We start from the raw sequence: 19,352 nt of genomic DNA, 5'->3' as shown, positions 1-19,352 counted from the left end.
GCCCAAAGCCACCACTGACTAAGTTAACCATATCCCCATTTTAGCTGATGCTAATCTATGCTAAGATTGCAGTTCTGCTTAACTTTTGACATGATAGTGCTTCCGATGAAGTCTGTCAGCCTGACTCTGGCTGTGGTTTGAAAGTGTCTCTAGATCTTTGGCCTAAATACCAAGTCATGGGTGGGGGAAACTCAATGTGCGGGTGGTGAATATGTAAATTAACCCAACTGTTGTGTAACAGTGTGACAGAAGTGCATAACAGCTCGTTCACAGACACATTTTCAGAAATAGTCTGATAACAAAATATTTCCTCTGTAGCTTGACTTGAAGGGTTGGCAGAAATTCCAGATACAAGACATTAAAAAGTCACTTTCGAATAATATGTCCCTTTTAATATCCTCCTCTATATTTCCCCCTAGAATTGCACTCATTTTTTTTGTTTTACTGTCTACATTGTGCCACATTTAGTGAGTTGCGAACCCAAAAGGCTCATAGCAAGCCATAAGGATGATCCAAACAATCTCACAAAATGGATATGAGCGACGGCGCTTGTGCATTTCTGCCTGGTCGGCGTAAAAATGCAGTTTTCTTTTCATAGCGCTAAATACCGCGGAATTAAAACGGGTCACTGACTGGGAAAAGGTCATCGTGTCTCTCTGTCAAGTTAACAACCAGTTATGAGCCCAAAATAATGTTGCATTAAAAAACACTATTAAAATGACATCCATGGATTGCCGTTGAAAGGTACGGCCGATCGCACTTTGAAAGGGAGTTGTTTACATTCCACAGTCCTCATTTGAAACATAATGAGCTTCGCATTTCAGACCATTTGACTGTGAAAAGATCATGACAGTAAAACAACTCCGCAGTGAACCACGCTGAAAATGTTGTCTACCGACGCTGCAGTCAATAAAACACCTGATGTTAATTGGTGTTTGCGTTTACTTCCAGCAGCTTGTCAATTAAGCACATTGGCTAAATTGTATGTTTGTCGTTCACTAACCTGAAGTAAACACATACTCAGAAAATTGCTATTCTGAGATTGTATTTTTTTTTTCTCTTTGTCTGAAGAGTTCATTTGTCAGGGCACTCGGGTAGATGAATATGAATTTCAACTCCCTAAGCGGGGTACACAAACATTGACTTTTTGCATTTTCCTCCTTCCAAATCAAAGTCAGCAAAGGCCTGATTATCAGATCCCGCTATAAGATTATCCTGAGTGTGGGCAGTGGGGTGTGGTAAGGGTGATTTTTTTATTTATATATTTTTAACCTGTTCAGTATTTACATCAGCGTGCTCAGGTAGATGAATATGTAAATTTCAGGTGCGTAACTGGGTTACATGAACACCGATAATCAGACCAAACCTGAGCGTTTTCTCTCCCTTGTACTCAAAGTCAGCGAAGATAATATTTTATTCGTCCCACAATCGGCCAATTTGCCAAGGCCCAATTATCGAACGTCTTTCAAAGATTATCCTGACGTAGTAGTGTCACTTAGTGGATATCATTACTAAAAGATTCAACCCTCAATTTCAGATACTATCTTGGGTAAAACGGCAACAAAATTCTACTGACCTGATCGATGGGAAAATAATACAGTGACTCACCGCTGATTATATTTTTTGGTATGTGCCCGGCTGTACTGTTTGCACGTCTTTTTTTACATTACGCTGACTAAATTCCAATGGGTGACACACGGGGGTTTTAATAGGAAATTGTAAAACGGCGGCCCTTTAAATCACACAGCGCCTTCTAATTTACTGCCGTGTGATGAATTGTTTGAACTGATGCGATAGAGGTGCACGCAGAGGTTGTTCATGTCTTCCTACTTCATTGAATGCATCGCAAAGTCAGGCCACTGAAGTGTAATTAATTAGTGTTAATATTTAATGGCATGCAAAATAGAAAACACACGCCACTCGCACGATTTGTCTTTTGTAACAGCACCAATAACACAGTTCTCGTGAGATTAATTCCTGTTTTCACACATTATTTTGGGAGGGTTGGGTTTTTTTTGGTTTCCTTTCCCCTTCAGCTGAGTATGCCTCAGGGCAGTGGTGACCATTTCCACTCACAGGTTTTCTCTCATTCATGATGTGGACAATTTTGTCATGAAATATTTGCTGGTATTGTTTTAATATGACAACAGGCAATGTTGTCAAATGAGTTACGCCTATTGGACAAGAACAGGGACAGTACAATAGTTCACTAAAGGGTATTAACAAAAAAGAAGGGAAAGTTTCAAATGTTTTACTCACTCTTATATTTTTATAATTTTATCTTTCTTTTTTTTTTTATAACTATATAGTTACAACAATATGCTTTTATTTATTTCATTATTTACCTTTTAAAAAATCACCATTAAAAAACATAATTTGTTTTGCTTTCATTGTCTTTTTGGTGCAGTGTTTTATCATTCCTATAATTCCATTTTTTTATGTAGAACTATTCTGAAATGTTTTATTGACTTTTTTCATTTTATTCATTTATTGATTTTTTTTCTATTTATATATTTATATCAAAATTACCAAACAATTCTAAAAATGTAATGGTATTTATTACTGTTTATAATATTTTAATTGGCGTTTGTACTTTTTTTAATGTATTTATTTATTTTCAGGATTTTAGTCAAAATTGTGGCTACCCGTGACAGGGAAAAGGTGAAAGTCACTTCTTGTTTATTTAAAGACCGAAAATGGGTTTATTTGTGTGTGTTTCTATGATTTTATGAGAAACAAAATTGTGCCATTATACATTATAAGTCTGAGCGTCCCTGCGAAAGCTTCTGTCCCCCGCGACCCGACCACGGTTAAGCGGTAGAAAATGGATGGATATTTGTTTCAATGAATTTACTGAGCGCTGTACCTCCCTACAGCACCTTAGCAAGCTAGCTAACTAGATGGATGAATAGGAAGCGTTTAGCAGTTCCTGCCTCGGCATTGCGGTAAAGAAAATAAGTCGGACACATTCATTCAGTGCTGTCACTGCCTGTGCTGATACTGCCATCAAGACATCCCTGTAAAAGAGACTGATGGTCACAGTCAACACACACACACACTGACTCAGCAAAGGTTAATAAAAATGTTATCTCTCTGCTAGGCAAGTCATAAATATGCTGTATCATTTTAATATGAGTACATAAATCTGAAGGAGATAGTTTTTGGCCCACTCTTGCCATATTTATTTATTGTTGTTGTCTCTCGCTTTGGGGTGTCCGCAACATTGTGGCACGAAGGTTGGACTTCTCGTTGTTGGACGCATGTGGAGCTGAAACAATTTGTCAGTTTGTTCATTAGTGTGGCAGCCATTTCTTCTTCACCGTTATAAATATGTAGTGTTCTCTGACTATATCTGCATTCACAGCACTTACCGTATGTAAAATTTCATCATCCAAAACTGTCTTTTAAAATCGCTACAACAAATTGTGAATGAAAAAAAATAGATATGTACGTATATAAAGTATCAGCACAGAAGCCTGCAGGTTTTTGTAACTTCAAAAAAAGTCGAACAACAATCCGAGAACTTTTACACCAAAGAAATTCCAAGCAACCACAACGCACTGTTGCAACATGACGGCAGTGTTGTGAAGGCTCCAAGGGAAACGTGAAATCAGGAGAAGTGTAGCAGAGAACGTTCCCTGCAGTAACGTTTCCACCTGTTTCTAAAAACGTGAATACATAACACATACCTATTCGTATTCATAGCAACACGGGCGAGTGACGGCTCTACGGCTCGAATGACTCGGCCAATCCAAGTCCACAATTCCCAGTCAATGCCTATATCCCATGTACATTTCAAGTGACAAAACTCGGCTTTGGCTATTTTTGGACTGCCACTGACAGATGACAGCCAAATGTCATGTAAATAACTCTTGAAATGTAAACAATAGTACATGTTACACATGTTGACTCTTTACCCCATCGATTGACTGTAAATGAGGGTAACATCCACATCCAAAAATGATGCATTTGCTCCAAATAATGTTTCTTTGTTCATCTGACTATGCCAGTGACGTATAGTGACACGCAGAACAATTAAAATGCTCTTCCATTAAATGGCAGTTAACCTGTCTATTCACTCTTTGTGACATTTTTGTTTGACGGTTTGCCTTGAGATTTTTTTTTTTTAATGTAAAATAGACATCTTGCCCAATAACGGTTCGGAAACTTTGGTGATCTACTCTTTAATTTACATTTATAGTGGGTGTTTATTTGTGTTGTTTGTAGAGACGTGGCTGTGTATACATCACTGATCGGTGTATCTCGATGACGTCAATCTGTGTTTTACGCTTCTTGGACCATGCAGCCTAACAAGACACGAGATTTTCTCTCTCCCAGCTGACCTACCTGCCGCCCCCCTGGGGCGACTGCAAGGCCACCCCGATGGACTCGGACTTCTTCAGCACGTACAGCATCACGGCCTGTCGCATCGACTGCGAGACGCGCTACCTGGTGGAAAACTGCAACTGCAGGATGGTCCACATGCCCGGTGAGAAGTGCTGATTGGCACAAAAAGCGGCACTTTTGCCAGCGACTGGGGGAAATCAAGTACTTTTGCACTCGAGTTAGGAACACTCGACTCGTTCCGCTTTGCATTGTGAGGGGATAACAGCTGAGTAGCTGGTTCATGCAATCACTGGAATCCACCTAATAATTCTAATAATTGCCTACGCTCAGTTTAAACTGTAAATCGACCACAAATTATGAGCCCAAAACACTTAAATCTCATTTGAAACTCATCTTGCAGCATTCCCCTGAAAAAATGGCTTACAGATGATTTGATTGTTTAAAAATGTGCTTTAAGTGCACATGTGCACAGTGAAGACTCTCCGTAGCTTGCACTAACAACCCAGGCTAAACTTAGCTCCTTCCCAACAAACAAATCTTGTCTCTCAGTCAAGAGGTACCAATTCAACACAGTTCAACTACACCAAAGTACTCCTTTCCTAGTATTGTTTTCTTGTCGAATAGTTGAGTAAGGGTTCAAAAGAAGAAAAAAAACTTTACATTAAAATATCATACCGCATCTCGGGCTACCAAATCCAGCTTTGTGCTACCAAAAGTGCGTTCATTTGGTCGTGTAGTGGTTCCCTTTCATGCCGCTCAGTTCCCACTCAATGTGTTCCTTTCCAAGGGGGCCTGGGATCACCTGGCAACCCTTCTGGGATGTTCTCTGCCTTCCACCCTTAGTCATCTGGGATGACCCTGAACAGGATAAGCAGTGTAGAAACGGAATGAAAGGGTGGATAAAAGGTGCCTTTCCTCAACCTAAGCAAGTCATCATCCTGTCATTAAAGAGCCACCCAACAAAATGAAAAAGTACCTAATGCTGGATGTCCCCCATTCTTGTCTTCTGTGTCACTCGTTATCATTTTTGTTGGATTGGTGCCTTCAAGGACATGGATATACATCCATCCATTCATCCATCTGTTTTCACATCCTGGACTGGTTGCCAGTTGAGCGCATGGCACAGAAGGACGTACAACCATTCACACTCACATTCACACTTAAGGACAATTTCGAGTCTTCAGTAAACCTCGCACTGTCCATGTTTTTGATCCTGAGTGCCCTCTTCTTTGCCCTGCAGGAGACGCACCCTACTGCACTCCTGAGCAATACAAGGAGTGTGCGGATCCAGCCTTGGGTAAGCGCTGTCGTCTGCATGTGAGTCAGTAAAGCAGGGTACATGCAAACCAATTATTAACAACTGATCTGTTTTGTTTTGTTTTTAAATGTGAGAGAAACTGTGTTCTTATTGCTTTTATTGCCATGATCTGTTTTCTTTGACTTTCTTTTGATATCGATTTAGTTTTGTTTTGTGTTGTCTTGTTTTTCTGTGTCCCGTGTTCATGTGTTGTCTGCTCCTTTTGTTTTCGTCTCCACCGTTTACCCCGGTGAAGCCGTTGAAATTCATATTGAACAGGTTAACATTCACAATTGTCGGCCCTGACTTTTTGCGAGCAGATCTGGGAGGAAAAACAACTCGTAAGATACGCCACACCGCAGGATAATCACTCGGGATAATCTTTAGAGACATCCAATAATCAGGCCATTGATGACTTTGTTCAAAAATGTTCCGAGCAGCTGCTGGTTGCAGCTATAAAGTGGCCTGTATTTATGATCACTGCATTTACAATTTCTGAACACATTTGGAAGTTAAATCACTCTGAAGGCACCCAACACTACGAGATAATCGCTTAGGATAATCTTTCAGAGACATCAGACTATCAGGCCTTTGCTAATTTTGATCACAAGGGAGGGAAAATGCTCAAATTTGTCCCGATTGTCAGTATGCGTGAACCCTGCTCGCTTCACGCCAATGGCATCCGTCCTCCAACACTTCGCAGCTGTCGCTTTCAGAGACATGCCTTCAAGTCTGCCGTCTCTTTCCTAATTGACTCGCACTCTCAGATGTCCACACGACAAACTCTTACCTGTCAGTTCCACTTCGCGGCATATGCTGCACAACACTGCAGCGTCCCTTCGCTCCGCAGGCGCTGTTTGTCACGCTGTATCTGCGAGAAATCCATGCTTGACTTCTTCCTTTCAAGCCCATCGCATTTTCCGCCCCCCCAGACTTCCTCGTGGAGAGGGACAACGACTACTGCGTGTGCGAGACGCCGTGCAACTTGACACGCTACGGTAAAGAGATGTCTTTCGTCAAGATCCCCAGCAAGGCGTCGGCCAAGTACCTCGCCAAGAAGTTCAACAAGACGGAGCAGTACATAGCGTAAGTCTTACACTAGATCAGTGTTTTCCAACCTTTATTGAACCATATTTAACATTTGAAAAATCTCATGGCACAAAACGTATATACTAGTGCGTCTCAGATTACTCACACATTTATTTATAGTGTGAAATCTGGGCCTTTTTATTAAACACAAAGCTATTTATCTGTTGTATGAATGGCAACAGGTTAATTATGCCTGCTGCCATCTAGTGGAAGAGAATTTAATTGTTCTGCCTGTCACTATACGTCGCTGGCATTGATAGATGATTTCCCACACCACACCAAAAGATTTCTCATGACATTTTGGGAATTTCTGTGAGAGATACAACAGTTGTTCCAAAAGTTTCTTCTCAAAACAATCCCAGTGTGGATGTGTAAAACCCTGTAAAAACATTGTAATTTGCATGTCAGGCCAGTAGTTGGCGATATCACTTTGTAAAGAAATACTAAACATGTGCACACTAGCTACTGAATCTTTTTAATAGCATTTGTTGGAGAATGTTTCGGTTTAGAAATAGTGCATACAAAAATTTTACCACATACAGCGCACACATTGCCAAACGCAAATATCCCCCCACCGCCACCATGTCGACAACCTCGCTGAACATTCGAGTATGGGCCGCATTTCAAACACCGCTAACACTGATAACGCTAACATGAATCAGTGCTAACATTTTAGCTCTGCTTACCTGTTGGATTTTATATGATAGTGCTCGTGTTTGGCCAAATTCACTTAAAAGATTCAGTGAAGTTATTAAGCAGCTGAAGGAAATCGGAAAGAGGGTGCAGTAACAGTTGAATCTTTCATCTATGGTTCCCGGCGGAGCATTTCAGGACAAGATAATTACACTAGATGCTGTCAGAGCGCCCCTAAAGACACTCCTTTAATTCCTTCACGTAGATGTGAATTCACCCACCTTATTTTCTCTGTTTCGATGTTAATCGGTTGCGTGGATCGAGGAACATATTCATGGGATTGCAAGATTGCAGCCTTTAGGGGACAGGAGAAATACACTCACACACATACGGAAGGTGTAGTTGGCATGTTCAGTGACATTTCACGTTGCAAATGTTCGAAGCCATCTTGACTCATCATTTCACATTTGCGAAGATGATGCTGCTGTCTGCAGGCCATCAGGACAAACTCAACACCCAACTGTCGGGGTGTACAAGAAAAAAAAACATTTGCGGGGGATAGGCAATGAGCCTTGCCGCGAATCGAGAAAAAACACCAGTAATTGATGTCCCCACCCTCCCAAAAATTTTTTTTATAATTGCCTACGTTGAAACTTTAAATCAAAGCAAAAAGCAAAGACTCCACCGTAACTTCCACTAATAACCCAGGCTAAACTTAGCTCCTCCCCGACATACAAAGCTCTTGGTCTTTTAGTCAAGTTATTTCACTTCAACATATTTCCTTGTTGCCAATTGCTACTTTCCTATTAGCCAGGGTTGTGGTGGCATTTTGTGCCATCTTAGAGTGTTGTAGAAAATTCATGCAAATTTCCACGTTTCTGTGAGTCTTCCACTATCTCTGTATCTCTGGTGCAACATGCTGCCGGTGCTCCGTGACACGCTAACCTCAAAAACATCTCGTTTGAAGCCTTGCAATAGCGAGTTACTGTGGATCAGTTGTTGGGTGTTCTCTTGATCTCACGATGCCAAAATATGAGCAGCACCATGACTGTTTAAATTCCAATTCTAATTGAACCAGAAAATGTATTCGTCCACCCATGGATCAAACACCTGTTGTGAATTTTGCCATTTACAGTAGCTCCTTGTTAAAGAACGGAAAGTTGTGCAAAAAGTACTGAAACACTGAACATGTGGACAAAGTGAAATTAAGTTTATCCGTAAATGTTAATGCATTTTCGGTTCATCTTGAAATTTTCCCCAAAAGCCCAGTATCCCAAACTTTTTGCAGGTGCTTCAATTTTATGGCCATGCACTGTATTCTCTGTGGGACCCCCCTGAGAGTCTCCAAATGTGGGCTTCGTAGTGCTCGGTGGTGTAAATCTTAAGTCGTCGCCTGTCCGCTGGGAACGTGTGGAAGTGAAAACTTTCAAAGGAGAAGCGTAGGAGAGAAGCTCTCACACCGCTAGCCTCACTCTGCGGAGTAAAAACAAGATTCATTATTTAGGTGGGCCACCCCTGCATGTCTTGGCAGGTGGGCTGTTCAGCGCTTAGTGATGTAAAAGCCGAATCTTTCCACGGACTGGCATTCTGCAGTGGGCAGACGTACAGCATTGCACCGCACATGGCATCATTAGCAGTATGTAAGACGCGGCAGACCCTGACAAAGTGGAAGCGTCAACCGAGCCGCAGCTCGACGAAAACAACTTCGGGGAAATATGTCGACCTATTTATTGATCGGTTATGCCTTCCAGCGGGACACCGCAGGGACTTCTTCGGCTGCCAGGGTGAAAGATGTTGCTAATAAAAAGGCTCTTATCATGCATGACAATTTTCCACAGACATATTTCCACCGAACAAACTGGAAACAAATTTGAAAAACTAATGATTAAAAATACTCTATTGGCCTAATAAACACAAAGTGTGCTGGTGGGAATCGCGGTGATCAAGAAGCTTTCATTGAAATTGTAAATGTTTAAAATCAAAAGTAATGACTATCATACGGATTACTTTGAAATGTAGCCATGACCACGTGCGTGAGCAAGCATCTACGACATGATGTAACAACAGCCTGCGACCGACATGACCTAACGTGGCAAGGAAACTAATGTACGCCCAATGTCTTCATGAGAATGCGAGCAGATGCCGGGCCGGCTTCATTTGCCTGAAATAGCTTCTGTTCAGCCCTCAGCTTCACTCGAATTTCTTTTGACACGGACGTCTGACGTGTAGCGTTGATCTCATTTCCGGAGAGACGGATACTCACGACTTATAGGATAATAGCCTGCCTTCGGACCCAAAAATGGCCTTTTATGCTTTGTTCTTTTGGCGCAGACCCACAAGGACCTTGAGCCAGCCCACTTGTTAGTTAGCAACAGCAAGTTTTTAACGCCCTTGTATCCAGGAGGCGTCTGTCTTCTCCGTGCGCTAATTTGCGTCAATTTCTGTCCGCAGAGATAACCTTCTGGTCCTGGATATCTTCTTTGAAGCGCTGAACTATGAGACCATCGAACAAAAGAAGGCGTACGAGCTGGCGGGCCTCCTGGGTAAGCAGCCGCGACGTCCTTTTGTATTGAAATGACCTCCGAAAGGTTACATGTGCTTTTGGAATACGCCGCAACAGTTTTTTCTTCCTCTGCCTCTCAGGCGACATCGGAGGTCAGATGGGCCTCTTTATCGGGGCCAGCATCCTCACCATCCTCGAACTCTTCGACTATCTCTACGAGGTTAAGTATCATTGAGTCATCACTCTGCATCCCGTTACTTTGCGTCATTGTATAATGTATAACATTTTGAAAAGAAAAAAACTAATGGACTTAATATGATTACTGTGTATTGACGGCAAAGTATATACATTGGAAAGAAAGACGTATTGACTATCAAATACACAAGAAAGAAACAAACCCATTTTACAATGGAGTCACTACTCTATATTAGATTGAACACGCTTATTTAAAAGATAGGCAATAAAATAATTTCCATTTAAAGTATATCCATCCATCCATTTTCTGAGCCGCTTCTTCTCACGCGGGTCGCGGGCGTGCTGGAGCCTAACCCACCTATCATCGGTCAGGAGGCGGGGTACACCCTGAACTGGTTGCCAGCCAATCGCAGGGCACATACAAACAAACAACCATTCGCACTCACATTCACACCTACGGGCAATTTAGAGTTGTCACGCATGTTTTTGGTATGTGGGAGGAAACCGGAGTGCCCGGAGAAAACCCACGCAAGCACGGGGAGAACATGCAAACTCCACACAGGCGGAGCCGGGGATTGAACCCCGGCCGTCAGAACTGTGAGGCAGACGCTCTAACAAGTCGTCCACCGTGCCGCCTTTAAAGAATATTATTAATGAATTTAACATTAATAAAAAATTTATTCAACATATAAAGATGGGGGAAAAACACCAATTTTGCAGTTTAATCATTATACTGTATTAAATATAAAATGCACTATGGACGGGGGGGGGGGGGGGGGGGGAAATAAGCCCCAATTTCACAGTGGAATCCCTACTCCGCATTGAGTGTAAAATACTTATTGGAAAGGAAGCATAAAAATTACAATTAAATCCTCACTTTGTATTGAATATAAAACTAATATTTGAAAGAAAAAAAAGACCAATTCCGAGATGGAATCATTCATCTGTATTAAATATTAAATGAATATTGTCCGTAAAATTCTATTATTCTTTAGCATACTTTTATTTTCCATATCTCTTTTTCGCATATACAAAGTATTTTGTACACTATATAATTCTTTCAATGGGCAAGGACAATACATACAATATGAAACATTATATAAGAATATAAATCTCAATCAAATTTGTTCTTATTCTTTCACTTCTGCTGACAGTAGCGTCCTAAAAAAGAGACTTTTATTGAACTTATCATCTGTGCTACACGCACAAACACACACGCGCGCACACACATATCTTGAAAACATTAGCATTTCAGCTGTTATATTTTAGATGAGTCAGAATGTCCGCTCTCATTAGTCAGCGAGAATTATAGCAGCGCTGAGAGCTTTTCGCCTGCAAATCTCTATTTGCGTGGTCAATGGGGAAACATATTTACAGCCGCATAAAATCTCATTTCAACCTGCCAGATGCTTTCAATACAAATGGCGTGGGCCGGAACGAGTGGCGTTTTGCTGTGATGACGGCTGTCTGTCTGTCTGTCTGTCTGTCTGTCTGTGCCTCGCTTCTCAGGTGATCAAGTACAAGCTGTGCCGATGCGTCAAGAAGAAACACAAAGGCCGCAACAACAATGACCGGGGCACTGCGCTGAGTCTGGACGATGTCAAGCATCATGTCAGTAGACAAGAGGTGGCAAAAGTACTCACACACTGTACTTAAGTATAGATACGTGTGTAAAAAAAAAAAAAAAAAAAAAAAAATACATAAATAAAAAGTACTAATTTAATTCCCTTAAGTAAAAGAAAAAAGTGCAGACTCTGAAATTTACCGAAGCACAAATGAACATTTGCTGTCAGCTGTATACAGTGTTGGGGAGTGACTCATTACATGTAACGAGATTACGTAATTTCATCACAAAGCGCCAAGCAGGTGTGAGTATACTTATTGCCCCCCGGCTCGGCGCCTGTACCTTGGGGTTCACCCCAGTGAACGAGAGGGTACCCTCCCTCCGCCTTCGGGTGGGGGAACGGATCCTGACTGTTATTTGTGGCCATGCACCAAGCATCAGTTCAGAGTACCCACCCTTCTTGGAGTCCTTGGAGGGGCTGCTGGAGAGCGCTCCCGCTGGGGACTCCATCATTCTGCCGGGGGACTTCAATGCTCACGTGGGCAATGACAGTGAGACCTGGAAGGGCGTGATTGGGAGGAACGGCCCCCCCGATCAGAAGGCGGGGGACATTGAGTCCGAGTGGAACATTGCTCCATTGCTGAGCTGTGGCCGTAAGGTAGTCGGTGGCTGTCGTGGCGGCGATCCCCGAACCCGTTGGTGGACACCAACGGTGAGGGATGCCGTCAAACTGAAGAAGGAGTCCTATCGGGCCTTTTTGGCCTGTGAGACTCCTGAGGCAGCTGATGGGTACCGGCTGGCCAAGCAGCTTTGGTAGTCGCTGAAGCAAAACTCGGGTATGGGAGTTCGGTGAGGCCATGGAGAAAGACTTCCGGACGGCATTGAGGAAATTCTGGTCCACCATACGGCGTCTCAGGAGGGGGAAGCAGTGCACCATCAACACTGTGAATAGTGGGGATGGGGTGCTGCTGACCTCGACTCAGGCTGTTGTGAGTCGGTGGGGAGAATACCTCAATAGACCTCAATAACACCGACACGCCTTCCCATGAGGAAGCTGAGTCTGGGTTCTCTGAGGCGGGCTCTCCTATATCTGGGGTTGAGGTCACCAAGGTGGTTAAAAAGCTCCTCAGTGGCAAGGCCCCGGGGGTGGATGAGATTCGCCCAGAGTTCCTCAAGGCTCTGGATGTTGTAGGGCTGTCCTGGTTAACACGCCTCTGCAACATCGCATGGACATCGGGGACAGTGTCTCTGGATTGGCAGACTGGGGTGGTGGGCCCCCTTTTTGAGAAGGGGGACTGGAGGGTGTCTTACAACTACAGGTGGATCACACTCCTCAGCCTCCCTGCCAAGGTCTATTCAGGGGTGCTGGAGAGGAGGGTCCGTCGGGAAGTCAAATCTCAGATCCAAGAGGAGCATTGTGGTTTTCGTCCTGGCCGTGGAACAGCTCTACACCCTCAGCAGGATCCTCGAGGGTCTATGGGAGTTCACCCAACCAGTCTACATGTGTTTTGTGGACTTGGAGAAGGCGTTCAACTGTGTCCCTCAGGGGTCCAGTGGGGGGTGCTTCGGGAGTATGGGGTACCGAACCCCCTGATACAGGCTGTTCAGTCCCTGTACGACCGGAGTCAGAGTTTGGTCCGCATATCCGGCAGTGAGTCGGACTCGTTCCCGGTGAGGGTTGGACTCCGCCAAGGCTGCCCTTTGTCACCGATTCTGTTCAGAACGTTTATGGACAGAATTTCAAGGCGCAGCCGAGGCATAGAGGGGGTCCGGTTTGGTGGCCTCAGTAATGCATCTCTGCTTTTTGCAGATGATGTGGTTCTGTTGGCTTCATCAAGCCGTTATCTCCAACTCTCACTGGAGCGGTTCGCAGCCGAGTGTGAAGCGACTGGAATGAGAATCAGCACCTCCAAATCTGAGACCATGGTCCTCAGTCGGAAAAGGGTGGCGTGCCCTCTCCAAGTCGGGGATGAGATCCTGCCCCAAGTGGAGGAGTTCAAGTATCTTGGGGTCTTGTTCATGAGTGAGGGAAGAATGGAACGGGAGATCAACGGGTGGATCGGTGCAGCGTCTGCAGTGATGTGGACTTTGTATCGGTCCGTTGTGGTAAATAAGGTGCTAAGCCGAAAGGTGAAGCTCTCGATTTACCGGTCAATCTACGTTCCTACCCTCACCTATGGTCACGAGCTGTGGGTCTTGACCGAAAGAACAAGATCCCGGATACAAGCGAGTAGAAATAAGACAAATATTCTTGGTAAAATGTTGAGTTTTTGCAGTGTATTGCAGCAGACCCACCACAGCATTCCCCCCGTCCCCGACGGCCCTTGCCTTTTAAGTGCTCTCGCCACGTCCGACCGCATCGTCGTCGCCCGCCTCCGCCGCTCGTGAGGCGGCATGCAAGCGTGGCGGTGAGTTGACGAGTGTGGCGGTCGGGCGATGAGCAAAGAGATGAGACACGCTAGGGCAGATTGAGCGTAATCGAAGCGGGGGTGGAGGGGGGTCGTATTAAAAGCTTCGGGGCAGGGCTGAGGGAATGTGACAGTTCATGTTTGCCGGCCTCATTGAAGCCACTTTAATCGTAAAGCAGAGCAAAGGCACGATGGTCCTCCTCTGCCCTCTTTTTCCATCACTTTTATTGATTGAATCTTGGATTTCCACCCTCCGCCCTTCATTTTGAACCTTAAAGGGCCTTATTGAGCTTTATTGCCTACGCCAAGCACAAAAGCACGTTTTCGCCTACATTTCTGTTTCACGTTTCATGAATTTTTAATTTTTTTATTTGGTGAAGGGCTTGAAATGACACCAATTGGATTTACGCCATATGGTTCAAATGACACAATTGCTATTTTTTGCTGTCAAGCTGCGTGCATAGAAAAAGAAGTATGGGATCAGATATCTTCAGATTGGAATCCGACCTTTTCCAAATGTGGATAAAAACCTGATCCACATGGAAAACGTCATTGAAATACACCAATTCAGTGACACGCAGTTCTCAGGTTCCGGCCTTTCTGCATGGAGTTGCCATGTTCTCCCTGTGAGTTTTCTCCTGGTGAAATAGTGAGCTGTGTATATGCGGGGGATTCATAAATGTACATTTTTGTTTGGTGGGGTGGGGTTTTCTACATTTTTAAAATGTAGAAAAAGAGCCAGAGACCCATTAGGCAATATTGGCTAATGTTAATGGTGCCACAGTCTGGGGTGCCATCTATAGGGATCTGTTAGTCATTACAGTGGTTTTCAAACCTGAATTTCACAGACAAGCAGGGCGAGACCCTCTTCCACACTTACCTGTTGAAAAACGTACTTGGCAAATATATTTGCCAGTGGCAGTCAACGGTTGGATTCCAGTTGATGAATAGAAACATCCCCAGCAGTGACTGAGTTAAAGATGATGGTTAAAAAAAAAATAATAATAATTTATTTGATTTCTTTTGTAAGTGTATGCGAACTGCCCATTAAAGGAGGCACCATATAAAATATTGCCCAAGGAACCACATCGGGTCAGGCCTTGGTTCAATAAAGGTCGGGAAACACTACATTATGTTAACGCTGATCTCACTTCTTGTTCTGTCTTCATCCCCCTTTTCCCCTTCTTTTTTTTTTCTTCCCGCTAGGCTCCGTGCGACAACCTGCGCGCGCCGTCCACGTACCCGGGCAACATGCTACCTCATCACCCGGCCCAGGGAAACTTCGAGGACTTCACCTGCTGAGCTGAACCGAGCTTGAGGGAGTGCGTGCGTACGTTATTGCAACCAAAGTCCAAACGATACAGCGAGACTATCCGGGCGAGGAGCCGATGCCATGGCCGAACAGGCGCACTTTTGTACAATTTGGATAGAAGAAAATGGGAGGAAAACTGTCGCCCCAGGCCTTGCGAAGAGAAGAGTGCACCCCAACACATCCATTTCACGCAGGACCCACTATTTATCTATCCTTCTGGAGCACTGCCGCAACGGAGATGCCGACTCGGACCGCTCGCTCTCATACGCACCCTTGAGAAAAAAGGGAAACTGTACAGTCACCCAAAAAAAAAAGAGAGAGAGAGAGTCCCCCACCTTCATACAGCAGAGGGACAAACATCCGCCCTTGTCAGCACATGTAGCCACATCATGGCGTGGGTTGACAAAGCGACGGGAAGTTCAGGTCTCACTGCGTAAATGCATGCTCGTATTCGTTCATTTGCATGGTTTATTGTTTGCTATCTAGTTTTTGTTGTTTTTGTTTTTTTTGTTTTGTTAGATATACGCTATGCAGTGGGTAAGGAAAGTATTCAGACCCCCTTAAATTTGTCACTCTTTGTTATATTGCAGCCATTTGCTAAAATCATTTAAGTTCATTTTTGTCTATATTAATGTACACGCAGCACTCCATATTGACAGACAAAAAAACGGAATTGTTGAAATTTTTGCAGATTTATTAAAAAAGAAAAACTCAAATATCACACAGCCATAAGTATTCAGACCCTTTGCTCAGTATTTAGTCGAAGCACCCTTTTGACAGCCATGAGTCTTTTTGGGAATGATGCAATGAGTTTTTCACACCTGGATTTGAGGATCATCTGCCATTCCTCCTTGCAGATCCTCTCCAGTTCTGTCAGCTCGGATGGTGTATGTTGGTGGGCAGCCATTTTCAGGTCTTTCCAGAGATGCTCAATTGGGTTTAAGTCAGGGCTCTGGCTGGGCCATTCAAAAACACTCACGGAGTTGTTCTGAAGCCACTCCTTCGGTATTTTTGCTGTGTGCTTAGAGTCATTGTCTTTTTTGAAGGTGAACCTTCGGCCCAGTCTGAGGTCCTGAGCACTCTGGAGAAGGTTTTCGTCCAGGACAACCCTGTACTTGGCCGCATTCATCTTTTCTTTGATTTCAACCAGTCTCCCCGTCCCTGAAGCTGAAAAACACCCCCACAGTATGATGCTGCCACCACCATGCTTCACTGTTGGGACTGTATTGAGCAGTGCCTGGTTTTCTCCACACATGCCACTTAGAATTAAGGCCATCAATTTCTATCTTGGTCTCATCAGACCAGAGAATCTTATTTCTCACCATCTTGGAGTCCTTCAGGTGTTTTTTTATCAAACTCCACGCAGGCTTTCGTGTGTCTCGCACTGAGGAGAGGCTTCCGTCCGGCCACTCTGCCATAAAGCCATAAAGCCTTTCTTTTTTAATACATCAGCAAAAATTTCAACAATTCAGTTTTTTTTTTCTGTCAATACAGGGTGCTGGGTGTACATTAATGAGGAAAGAAAATGAACTTAAGTGATTTTAACAAATGGCTGCAATATAACAAAGAGTGACAATTTTAAGGGGGTCTGAAAACTTTCCGTAGTCACTGTATAAACACACATCTATATGAATATACTATTCAAAAAGTACCAAGTTTGCCTCGTTCAGCAGGAGGAAGATGACGCTTCTCATGTAGTGTGTGTGTGTGTGCGCGCATCTGTGTGCACGCAAAGTGTGCAAAAGATGCCTCTTTCGCAGCGACTCTTCTCAGCACCTTTGCTCACATTAAAATAGGACATATGTGGTGCCTTGAGATAAAATTTTAATTTGTTCCACGACTGCGCTCGTAACTTAAAACATATCTCAAATCGTCTTTCCCCATTGAAATGAATGGAAATGCCATTAATCTGTTCCATTCTCCCCACAAAACCTGAACATTTTTTTGTGTGTTTTCTAACAAGGAAAGTAGCACTCGATAACAGTGCTTGTTGAAGTGTTTAATGATTGCCACTAGTGGTACACGGGCTCCCTGTAGTGGTACGCAAAGAATCCCGGAATTAAATGTTCAAACTCTGCATCATCAACATGGCCAAAATAGTTGAGGTCAAATTAGGTTAGGTTTTTTCCCTTTTTTACTAAAAATGTTCAGCCCATTGCCCTTTTAAACTTCCAGGGTTCCATGTCACAGCAAGAACAGTATTGCTTCTGAATGTTACACAACCTAAGCTAGCCGGCGTTGGCGTGAGGAGAAAGTCGAAATCAGGACTTTCCTTCTTGTTGCAGAGCTTTCAGGAATCGATTCTTCCCGTCAGCCCCAACCCGATTCATTTTGAATGTTGCCAGATGTTATATTGGTTGTTGTATGGATGGTCGCTTGGCGTGGACGACATACTTTGGCGTGACCGTTTTCTACTGTTTTTAGTCATCTGTTCATCTTCAGTGGATTACAAAAGTCTACACCCCCCTGTTCAAATGCCAGGTTTTGGGATATAAAAATGGGAACAAGATCAATCATTTTAAGACGTTCTACCATTATTGTGACCTATAATCTGTATAACACCATTAGTGGAAAAAAAAATATTTTTGAAGGATGAAGCAAAAATAAACAGAAATAAAATAGTTGTCCAAATGTTTGAACCTTGGTTTCATTGGACCATATCAAAATCTCCCAAACAACAGCCACATCCCACTTATTAGGCTGTGGACACTTGTGCAACCACATTATCTCATAAGTTTATTTTCCCTTTCAAAAAGATGGGGTGGGGGGGGGGGGGGGGTCAGTTGAGTTGTACAGGTTAAAGGTCACAATATTAGAAAGTTTTGAAATGATCTTGGTTCATTTTTTTATGTCACAAAAACCAGTCATTTGAGCAGGTGTGTGTATACTTTTTTTCATTTTAAATCCACTACACTATTTATTTTGTTGCTTTTCTGTTCATTTGTACACATCCCTTCATCCCATCCATCCTTGCCTGGGGCGCTGGGCCAGAGGTCGAATGTTGGGGAGTGGACTCCATTTGTGTTGTGGGGCTGTTGAACTGTTTCCGTATCTGTGTTCTTGTTGCAGACGTCTTCTCAAAGCACAATACCGCCACTATGTATGGAGAGCTAATGTAAAAGAAAATGTACTCTTCTTCTTCTTCTTCTTCTGGATATACTGTCTTATGATTACTATTGTGCCGATCTGACTGTTTCCTTTTGCTTTTCATATGAAACATGCTCACTTATTGCCTGATAATCCTGTCTCCATCTCCAAGGCAATGGGCTGTTTTATTGAGTTAGCCCCGCATAAATAAAGTGTAAATATCATTTTGGAAAATTGCTATTCTGAGATTGTATTTTTAATCTGTGAACATTGGAGTCTCTGAAGAGCTTGTTTGTCAGCGGGCTCGGTTGGATGAATATGAATTTCGACTGCTTAGGCGGGGTACACGCGACGGCAGTCGGGCCAAATTTGAGCATTTCTTCCCTCTTGCAAGGGAAGTCGGCAAAGACCCGATTATCGAATATCTCTAAAAGAAAATAATGAGTCATTATCCTCTGGTGTGGAATGTATTAAGAGTGATTTTCCTACTCAGAAACGAAATGTTAAGCCTGTTCAATATTTACGTCAGTGTGTTGTATATCCAAATATGGTCAATTTCATGTTGTTGTTTTTTTTTTACAAATCGATACTATTGGTCCGTCCCTTCGTCGTCTCTTATTTTCACACGTTATAAATCAATTTAAAGTGTTGAAAGTAGCTTGAGAACATTAACTCTCTGTAACGTCTCTAAAAAGTGTTGGAAAACTGCCTCTTCCACTCTCTTTGTCTTTTAGAGCACTTTATTAGAAACTGTGGGTGAACTCTGCGGGAGCCGTGCAGCATTATGTCGCCTCAAGATTGTTAAGTCTGGATGTTTTTTAGACAATAACAGAGTAGAGTAAAAGTAGTTCACCTATGATACCAATATTAAGGTTTAATACCGACTTGAACACTGTCGTGTTTGGTCATTCAAATAG

The 19,352-nt window shown here is 43.3% G+C and overlaps 1 protein-coding gene across 5 annotated transcripts in view; it reads left to right on the top strand.

Moving 5' to 3' along the window:
• asic1b (acid-sensing (proton-gated) ion channel 1b) overlaps positions 1-19,143 on the top strand; it is a 153,442-nt gene extending 134,299 nt beyond the window's left edge. For 3 of the 5 annotated variants that reach the window (XM_061785030.1, XM_061785024.1, XM_061785026.1), the window contains 7 exons: positions 4,339-4,489; positions 5,588-5,644; positions 6,577-6,730; positions 9,818-9,909; positions 10,010-10,089; positions 11,574-11,675; positions 15,243-19,143. In XM_061785030.1, coding sequence (XP_061641014.1) covers positions 4,339-4,489; positions 5,588-5,644; positions 6,577-6,730; positions 9,818-9,909; positions 10,010-10,089; positions 11,574-11,675; positions 15,243-15,338 — 732 coding nt within the window. In that variant the 3' untranslated portion in view covers positions 15,339-19,143. Of the gene's footprint in view, positions 1-4,338; positions 4,490-5,587; positions 5,645-6,576; positions 6,731-9,817; positions 9,910-10,009; positions 10,090-11,573; positions 11,691-15,242 lie in introns of all 5 variants that reach the window. The other 2 variants (XM_061785029.1, XM_061785025.1) reach the window with 1 other exon arrangement.
• Positions 19,144-19,352: the final 209 nt, after the last annotated feature.

The sequence above is a fragment of the Phyllopteryx taeniolatus genome, chromosome 9 (genome assembly GCF_024500385.1).
Source record: "Phyllopteryx taeniolatus isolate TA_2022b chromosome 9, UOR_Ptae_1.2, whole genome shotgun sequence".
Lineage (NCBI taxonomy): Eukaryota > Metazoa > Chordata > Actinopteri > Syngnathiformes > Syngnathidae > Phyllopteryx > Phyllopteryx taeniolatus.
This window is presented reverse-complemented; position numbering and strand designations above follow the sequence as displayed.